We start from the raw sequence: 9,501 nt of genomic DNA, 5'->3' as shown, positions 1-9,501 counted from the left end.
CAAACTCCAAGCAGGCTGTCATGGAAGCCACTCCTCAGTAAAAGGCACGTCTGGCCACTCTACCATAAAGGTCTGATTGGTGGAGTGCTGCAGAGATGGTTGTCCTTCTGGAAGGTTCTCCCATCTCCACAGAGGAACTTTGGTCTAGGAAGAGTATTCCATTTAAAAATGATGGAGGTCACTGTGTTCTTGGGGACCTTCAATGCGGCAGATTTTTTTTGGTACCCTTCCCCAGATCTGTGCCTCGACATAATCCTGTCTTGGAGCTCTACGGACAGTTCCTTTGACCTCATGGCTTGGTTTTTGCTCTGACATGCACTGTCAACTGTGGGACCATATATAGACAGGTGTGTGTGTGACTTCCAAATCATGTCCAATCAGTTGAATTTACCACAGGTGGACTACGAACAAGTTGTAGATACATCTCAAGCATTATTAATGGAAACAAGATGCACCTGAAAGCAATTTTGAGTCTCATAGAAAAGGGTCTGAATACTTATGTAAATAAGGTATTTCTGTTTTTTTAACCTGTTTTCACTTTGTCATTATGGGCTATTGATGACATCCCTCTGAAACAAGATAGCCTAACCATCAGAAAAACATCTTCCTTAGCCTACTCCTCCCGCTGCTGCTTGCCTTCGTAAATTCTGATGTTATGCTCCTATAGTTTCTGGTAATAGGCTACACCAGCAGTCGTTATGCTCCTATAGTTTCTGGTAATAGGCTACATCAGCAGTCGTTATTCTCCTATAGTTTCTGGTAATAGACTACACCAGCAGTCGTTATGCTCCTATAGTTTCTGGTAATAGGCTACACCAGCAATCGTTATGCTCCTATAGTTTCTGGTAATAGACTACACCAGCAGTCGTTATGCTCCTATAGTTTCTGGTAATAGGCTACACCAGCAGTCGTTATGCTCCTATAGTTTCTGGTAATAGACTATACCAGCAGTCGTTATGCTCCTATAGTTTCTGGTAATAGACTAGACCAGCAGTCGTTATGCTCCTATAATTTCTGGTAATAGGCTACACCAGCAGTCGTTATGCTCCTATAGTTTCTGGTAATAGACTATACCAGCAGTCGTTATGCTCCTATAGTTTCTGATAATAGGCTACACCAGCAGTCGTTATGCTCCTATAGTTTCTGGTAATAGGCTACACCAGCAGTCGTTATACTCCTATAGTTTCTGGTAATAGGCTACACCAGCAGTCGTTATACTCCTATGGTTTCTGGTAATAGACTACACCTGCAGTTGTTATGCTCCTATAGTTTCTGGTAATAGGCTACACCAGCAGTCGTTATGCTCCTATAGTTTCTGGTAATAGACTACACCAGCAGTCGTTATGCTCCTATAGTTTCTGATAATAGGCTACACCAGCAGTCGTTATACTCCTATAGTTTCTGGTAATAGGCTACACCAGCAGTCGTTATACTCCTATGGTTTCTGGTAATAGGCTACACCAGCAGTCGTTATGCTCCTATAGTTTCTGGTAATAGGCTACACCAGCAGTCGTTATGCTCCTATAGTTTCTGGTAATAGACTACACCAGCAGTCGTTATGCTCCTATAGTTTCTGGTCATAGGCTACACCAGCAGTCGTTATGCTCCTATAGTTTCTGGTAATAGGCTACACCAGCAGTCGTTATGCTCCTATAGTTTCTGGTCATAGGCTACACCAGCAGTCGTTATGCTCCTATAGTTTCTGGTAATAGGCTACACCAGCAGTCGTTATGCTCCTATAGTTTCTGGTAATAGACTACACCAGCAGTCGTTATGCTCCTATAGTTTCTGGTAATAGGCTACACCAGCAGTCGTTGTTATGCTCCTGAAGTTTCTGATAATAGGCTACACCAGCAGTCGTTATGCTCCTATCGTTTCTGGTAATAGGCTATACCAGCAGTCGTTATGCTCCTATAGTTTCTGGTAATAGGCTACACCAGCAGTCGTTATGCTCCTATAGTTTCTGGTAATAGACTATACCAGCAGTCGTTATGCTCCTATGGTTTCTGGTAATAGGCTACACCAGCAGTCGTTATACTCCTATGGTTTCTGGTAATAGACTACACCTGCAGTTGTTATGCTCCTATCGTTTCTGGTAATAGGCTACACCAGCAGTCGTTATGCTCCTATAGTTTCTGGTAATAGGCTACACCAGCAGTCGTTATGCTCCTATAGTTTCTGGTAATAGACTACACCAGCAGTCGTTATGCTCCTATAGTTTCTGGTCATAGGCTACACCAGCAGTCGTTATGCTCCTATAGTTTCTGGTAATAGGCTACACCAGCAGTCGTTATGCTCCTATAGTTTCTGGTCATAGGCTACACCAGCAGTCGTTATGCTCCTATAGTTTCTGGTAATAGGCTACACCAGCAGTCGTTATGCTCCTATAGTTTCTGGTAATAGACTACACCAGCAGTCGTTATGCTCCTATAGTTTCTGGTAATAGGCTACACCAGCAGTCGTTGTTATGCTCCTGAAGTTTCTGATAATAGGCTACACCAGCAGTCGTTATGCTCCTATCGTTTCTGGTAATAGGCTATACCAGCAGTCGTTATGCTCCTATAGTTTCTGGTAATAGGCTACACCAGCAGTCGTTATGCTCCTATAGTTTCTGGTAATAGACTATACCAGCAGTCGTTATGCTCCTATGGTTTCTGGTAATAGGCTACACCAGCAGTCGTTATACTCCTATGGTTTCTGGTAATAGACTACACCTGCAGTTGTTATGCTCCTATAGTTTCTGGTAATAGGCTACACCAGCAGTCGTTATGCTCCTATAGTTTCTGATAATAGGCTACACCAGCAGTCGTTATACTCCTATAGTTTCTGGTAATAGACTACACCAGCAGTCGTTATGCTCCTATCGTTTCTGGTAATAGACTACACCTGCAGTTGTTATGCTCCTATAGTTTCTGGTAATAGGCTACACCAGCAGTCGTTATGCTCCTATGGTTTCTGGTAATAGACTACACCTGCAGTTGTTATGCTCCTATAGTTTCTGGTAATAGGCTACACCAGCAGTCGTTATGCTCCTATAGTTTCTGATAATAGGCTACACCAGCAGTCGTTATGCTCCTATAGTTTCTGATAATAGGCTACACCAGCAGTCGTTATGCTCCTATAGTTTCTGGTAATAGGCTACACCAGCAGTCAGCAACCCTTTTCCATTTGGTGCTAATTTATCTGACCATTTCTACTGATCTGGTGCCAGTTCTGATTTTCATATTCACATTTTACTGGAACAGTTTCATTTAATTTATAATAGTATCTCAAAATTATTATCTGTGTTTAATCTACATTCTATCTAAATCTAAATGAAAATTTAAATCTAAAAGTAACTTTTATTGCCATTGCCAACTATGTAAAAATAGTCTACATAAAGTTAACAAAGAAAAACATCACAGCCTGCAGGTAGAAAATATCCTGATTAAAAATAAATATCCAATAATTCACATTTGCTGCACATGGCATGTCTACAACAAACTTGAAACATTGTATCAACTGGGTCGGATCAGAGCATTACATCTTTCCCTTTTATGCTGAGTGGTTATCGAAAGGGTGAGAGCTGGAAATATTTTACGAAAATACTTTGAGGAACTATTGTCATTCGCAATTGGTTTTTGATTAGACTTTGTTTACTTGCTGTTTGAGGTGAAGAAAAAATTACTTTGAGAAGCTCCACAGCTCATTAGTGGTGGTGCGTTAAGACAATCAGAAATACTATCAGACATCCCCAAATTGGCACATTTATAGGCCTACATTTTCGCGCAGGACAGGTAGACTAGTCCTACTTCTATCAAATCAAAATGTATTTGTCACGTGCGCCAAATACAACAGGTGTAGTAGACCTTACAGTGAAATGCTGACTTACAGGCTCTAACCAAGTTTAAAAAATGCACTCGAACTACGTATCATTTAGTGGCTCCTTATGTTACGCTGGGAAAACAGTTTTCATGGGCACAGAAATACTAAATAATTTCAGAGTTTGCTAAATCCAATGGTTCTAACCGAGAGTCACCTTAACTTTATTGACAACAGCCAAATGGATACTGTCATTAACATGGTTCTTCAATAATTACACATAATACTTAATACTGTAGCTGTTTAGTTACAGTCACATGTTCAACTATCATCAGCTGATCCAGGAAATCATTTTCTGAATGACAGTATCATGACAAACATCACAACATGCAACAACAACCAAAGTGCTTCTTCATTCATTATTCTGGTAAAGACAGTTATGCCGTGCTCCACGTTGGATCCAACATCCCTAACAAATTGATGTTTATAATGTTATTGTCTGCTTGATTTACAGTAGGGTCTCATTAGTCTGTTTGGACACGGAGATACTTAGCTCATAATGTGTAGAGAACTGTTCCTTGATGGATAGGCTATTGTACAACACACAGAGCTATTTTCCTTTATTCAGGACATTTATAATGACAACACATTACAGAGTAGCCTAGTGGGGCTATTCACAAAATTATCTGGTGATCAGGTTATGAAATATCATGACAAAGACATTTTAGTTTCCATGTTTCACCTGAAATATTAAATTATTTATAGTCCTAGGTCTATGTTGTTGTTAGGTGAAGTTATGGGTCCTACAGTAGGTCTATGTTGTTGTTAGGTGAAGTTATCGGTCCTACAGTAGGTCTATGTTGTTGTTACGTGAAGTTATGGGTCCTACAGTAGATTTATGTTGTTGTTAGGTGAAGTTATGGGTTCTACAGTAGGTCTATGTTAGGTGAAGTTATGGGTCCTACAGTAGGTCTATGGCAGGTATTCCCAAACTGGAGTATGCCGTCAGGGGTACACCAAGTAATAATGTGATTCACATTTTTAAAAATATACAAATAATACATTTTCTTCACATTTTCAAACAGTCAATTTATATTTTCCAACGGGGCTATACATTTGGGTGAGGTTTTTTTCTCACCTGAGTAGCCTCGTTTCATTGCCAAAAATACAATTAAACCATCTAGTGTTCAGCGAAATAGCAACAGAATGTCAAATACAGGTAGCTTAGTCAAATAATTAACTTCCAATCACATTAACCGTTACTCTCTCGCGGGAATTCCACTAATATATGTAGCCAAACGTAGCTGCTGCTCATGTTGGTTTCTGTACTGATGGCGCAGGGAGACATAGTAGAGTGGTAACGCGCGTGCAAGCAGTTGCTCCCGACGCCACTTGGGTACACTGCAGCATCTACCGACAGGCTCTTGCTGCCAAGGGAATGCCTGACAGTTTGGAAAACGTTTTGGACACTACAGTGAAAATGGTTAACTTTGTTAAAGCAAGGCCCCTGAACTCTCGTGTATTTTCTGCACTATGCAATGATATGGGCAGCAACCATGTAACGCTTTTACAACATACAGGTGTGCGATGGTTATCAAGGGGCAAAGTATTGACACCTTTTTTTTTTTAATTGAGAGACGAGCTTAACGTTTTCTTTACTGACCATAATTTTCACTTGTCTGACCGCTTGCATGATGATGAGTTTCTCACACGACTGGCCTATCTGGGTGATGTTTTTTCTCACCTGAAGGATCTGAATCTAGGATTACAGGGACTCTCCGCAACTATATTCAATGTGCGGGACAAAATTGAGGCTATGATTAAGAAGTAGGAGCTGTTCTCTGTCTGCATTACCAAGGACAACACACAGGTCTTTCCATCATTGTATGATTTCTTGTGTGCAAATGAACTCAAGCTTACTGACTATGTCAAATGTGATATAGCGAAGCACCTGAGTTGGGTGCGCAATTACGCAGGTACTTTCCCGAAACGGATGACACAAACAACTGGATTCGTTATCCCTTTCATGCCCTGCCTCCAGTCCGCTTACCGATATCTTAACAAGAGAACCTCATCGAAATTGCAACAAGCGGTTCTGTGAAAATGTTATTTAATCAGAAGGATTGTGCTGCGCTCAGAGTATCCTGCCTTGGCAAATCGCACTGTTAACTTCTTATGGCTGCAGGGGCAGTATTGAGTAGCTTGGATGAAAGGTGCACAGAGATGCCCAGAGTAAACGGCCTGCTCCTCAGTCATAGTTGCTAATATATGCATATTATTAGTATTAGATAGAAAACATTCTGAAGTTTCTAAAACTGTTTGAATTATGTCTGAGTATAACAGAACTCATATGGCAGGCAAAAACCTGAGAAGTTCCACTTCCTGTTTGGATTTTTTCTGAGGCTGCTAGATTTTCAACCAAGCTCCCATTGAAATTACAGCGAGATATGGATGAGTTTTCACTTCATACGGCTTCCACTAGATGTCAACAGTCAATAGACCTTTGTCTGATGACTCTAATGTGAAGGGGGGCCGAAGGAGACAGGAATGATTCACCACTGCCATGAGGTGACCACGCACGTTCATGTGAGAGGCAGCTCCGTTCCATCGCTCAACTGAAGTCAATGTAATTCTCCGGTTGGAACGTTATTCAAGATGTATGTTAACAACATTCTAAAGATTGATTCAGTACATCGTTTGACATGTTTCTACTGACTGTTACGGAACTTTTGGACATTTCGTCACGTTATAGTGGGCGCGCTTTGTGACTTTGGAATTGTTTACCAAACGCGCTAACCAAAGTAGCTAATAAAGTAGCTAATAAATAACAGACATTATCGAACAAATCAAGCATTTATTGTGGACCTGGGATTCCTAGGACTGCATTCTGATGAAGTTCATCAAAGGTAAGGAAACATTTATCATGTCTTTTCTGGTTTCTGTTGAGTCCAACATGGCGGCTAATTTGGCTATTGTTCTGAGCTCCGTCTCAGATTATTGCATGGTTTATTCTTCCGTAAAGTTTTTTGAAATCTGACACAGCGGTTGCATTAAGGAGAGGTGTATCTATAATTCCATGTGTATAACTTGTATTATCATCTACATTTATGATGAGTATTTCTGTTGAAATGATGTGGCTATGCAAAATCACTTGATGTTTTTGGAACTAGTGAATGTAACGCGCCAATGTAAACTCAGATTTTTTGTTATAAATATGAACTTTATCAAACAAAACATGCATGTATTGTGTAACATGAAGTCCTATGAGTGCCATCTGATGAAGATCATCAAAGGTTAGTGATTAATTTTATCTCTATTTGTGCTATTTGTGGCTCCTCTCTTTGGCTGGGAAAATGGCAGAATCTTTCTTTGAGTTGGTGGTGACCTAACATAATCGTTTGTGGTGCTTTTGCTGAAAAGCCTATTTGAAATCGGACACTTTGGTGGGATTAACAACAAGATTACCTTTAAAATGGTATAAGACACATGTATGTTTGAGGAATTTTAATTATGAGATTTCTGTTGTTTGAATTTGGCGCCCTGCACTTTCACTGGCTGTTGTCATATCGATCCCGTTACCGGGATTGCAGCCATATGAAATTAAGACACTGATGCCCTTTGCAACTACGTACCTATGTGAGAGTGGATTCTCGGCCCTCACTAGCATGAAACTAAATACAGGCACAGACTGTGTGTGGAAAATGATTTAAGACTGAGACTCTCCAATACAACCCAACATTGCAGAGTTATGTGCATCCTTTCAAGCACACCCTTCTCATTAACCTGTGGTGAGTTATTCACAATTTTCAATGAACAAAGAAGGTTTTATTTGTAAGATGGTTAAATAAAGAGCAACATTTTTGATTTATATTATTATTTGTGCCCTCGTCCTCTGTCAATTTCCACCAGCCGGGTTGTGACAAACTTATGTTTAATGAATGTATTGTATAGTGTGTGTGTGGCAGGCTAACAATAATGGCAAAAAACAACACTTGAGAGTGCGCTGACCCTGGTGCTAGAGGGGGTTTCCTCATTAGCATGGAGGAGTTTCTACAACCAAATTGCCCTTGTGCCACAATTTTAACAAACACAGAAAGGGGTCTATATTGGAGACCAAAAGTCATCTGGCACACTGCTTAGAGTTTCAACAACTTTAACTTATTTCTAGTCTACAATCATCCATGGTACTACTAATGTGAAAACAAGACAAAATATGATTATTGTTGCTCAATTGACTGTCTTAAGACAATTGTCAAATAATTCAACAGATGTCAAATGTTGTACAACTTCATGGGTACCCTTTGGGCATCACCTTTTACCTCAAATAAACAGTGGATTTCTGCTGTTGTGGGCCTTTAACCGTCTGTCTGACGTTGTCATTCACACAGGAGAAAGATCGGACTATTGTGGATCCTCTGGGGAGTCTCAACAACATCATGATGCTGACGAGGCAGAGAAGAGTCTCTCCAGATCAGAACTCCTCAAGAAACACCAGCAGAAACCCACAGGGAAGAAATCTATCTGCTGCTCTGACTGTGGGAAACATTGCAAATCTTCATCAAAACTTAAAATACACCAGCGAGTACACACAGGAGAAAAACCTTATAGTTGTGATCAGTGTGGCAAGAGTTTTACTAAGTCAAACAACCTGGTATCACACCAGAGAACACACACAGGAGAGCAGCCATATAGCTGTAAGCAATGTGGGAGGAGTTTTTCTCAGTCAAACAGCCTGGGTAGACACCAGAGAACACACACAGGAGAGAAGCCTTATAGCTGTAATCAGTGTGGGAAGAGTTTTACTCAGTCAAGCTCCCTGAAATCACACCATAGAACACACACTGGAGAGAAACCTTTTGGCTGTTATCAATGTGGGAGGAGTTTTACTCAGCTAAGCAGCCTGATAGTACACCGGCGGGGACACACAGGAGAGAAACCTTATAGCTGTAATCAATGTGGGAAGAGTTTTACTACATCTAGCTATCTAACTATACACCAGAGAACACACACAGGAGAGAAACCTTTTGGCTGTGATCAATGTGGGAAGAGTTTTACTCAGCTAAGCAGCCTGATAGTACACCAGCGGGGCCATACAGGAGAGAAACATAGCTGTGATCAATGTGGGAAGATTTTTACCTCATCTAGCTATCTAACTATACACCAGAGAATACACACAGGAGATAAATCTTATGGCTGTGATCACTGTGGGAAGAGTTTTATTCGGCTACAAACCCTGAAATCACACCAGAGAATACACACTGGAGAGAAACCTTATAGCTGTAATCAATGTGGGAAGAGTTTTACTCAGCTAAACGGCTTGATATCACACCAGAGAACACACACAGGAGAGAAACCTTGTAGCTGTGATCAATGTGGGAAGAGATACTCTGATAAAAAATCTCTGATTAAACATCAGAAAATACATGGAGTTGTTTCATGATATCAATGAAATAATGTCACAATGTAGAATGTTTTAACATTGTAGTAGGAGTATTTTAATGATGTCACAATGTAGAATGTTTTAACATTGTAGAAGGAGTATTTTAATGATGTCACAATGTAGAACCCTAAATGTTTGTTAAATTGATTTTAGCCTCAGGGAAAAAATCCAGGCTCTGAATTGAAAGAGTTACTATTTATGAGATTTATCAAAAAAGTGACTAACAAAAATAGAGTTGTGTTACACTTACCACGTTGGTG

General features: G+C 40.3%; 1 protein-coding gene across 1 annotated transcript; it reads left to right on the top strand.

Moving 5' to 3' along the window:
* Positions 1–4,775: 4,775 nt before the first annotated feature.
* Positions 4,776–9,184, top strand: LOC120032751 (zinc finger protein 180-like; the record flags this gene model as incomplete). Its single annotated transcript, XM_038978937.1, has 3 exons — positions 4,776–4,812; positions 8,343–8,906; positions 8,988–9,184. Coding segments are annotated over exons 1-3 (798 nt in total), but the record flags the coding sequence as incomplete, so codon positions are not given.
* Positions 9,185–9,501: the final 317 nt, after the last annotated feature.

Source organism: Salvelinus namaycush, chromosome 39 (assembly GCF_016432855.1).
Source record: "Salvelinus namaycush isolate Seneca chromosome 39, SaNama_1.0, whole genome shotgun sequence".
NCBI classification, from domain to species: domain Eukaryota; kingdom Metazoa; phylum Chordata; class Actinopteri; order Salmoniformes; family Salmonidae; genus Salvelinus; species Salvelinus namaycush.
The sequence above is the reverse complement of the archived record's forward strand: the minus strand, read 5'-3'. Positions and strand labels throughout refer to the sequence as shown.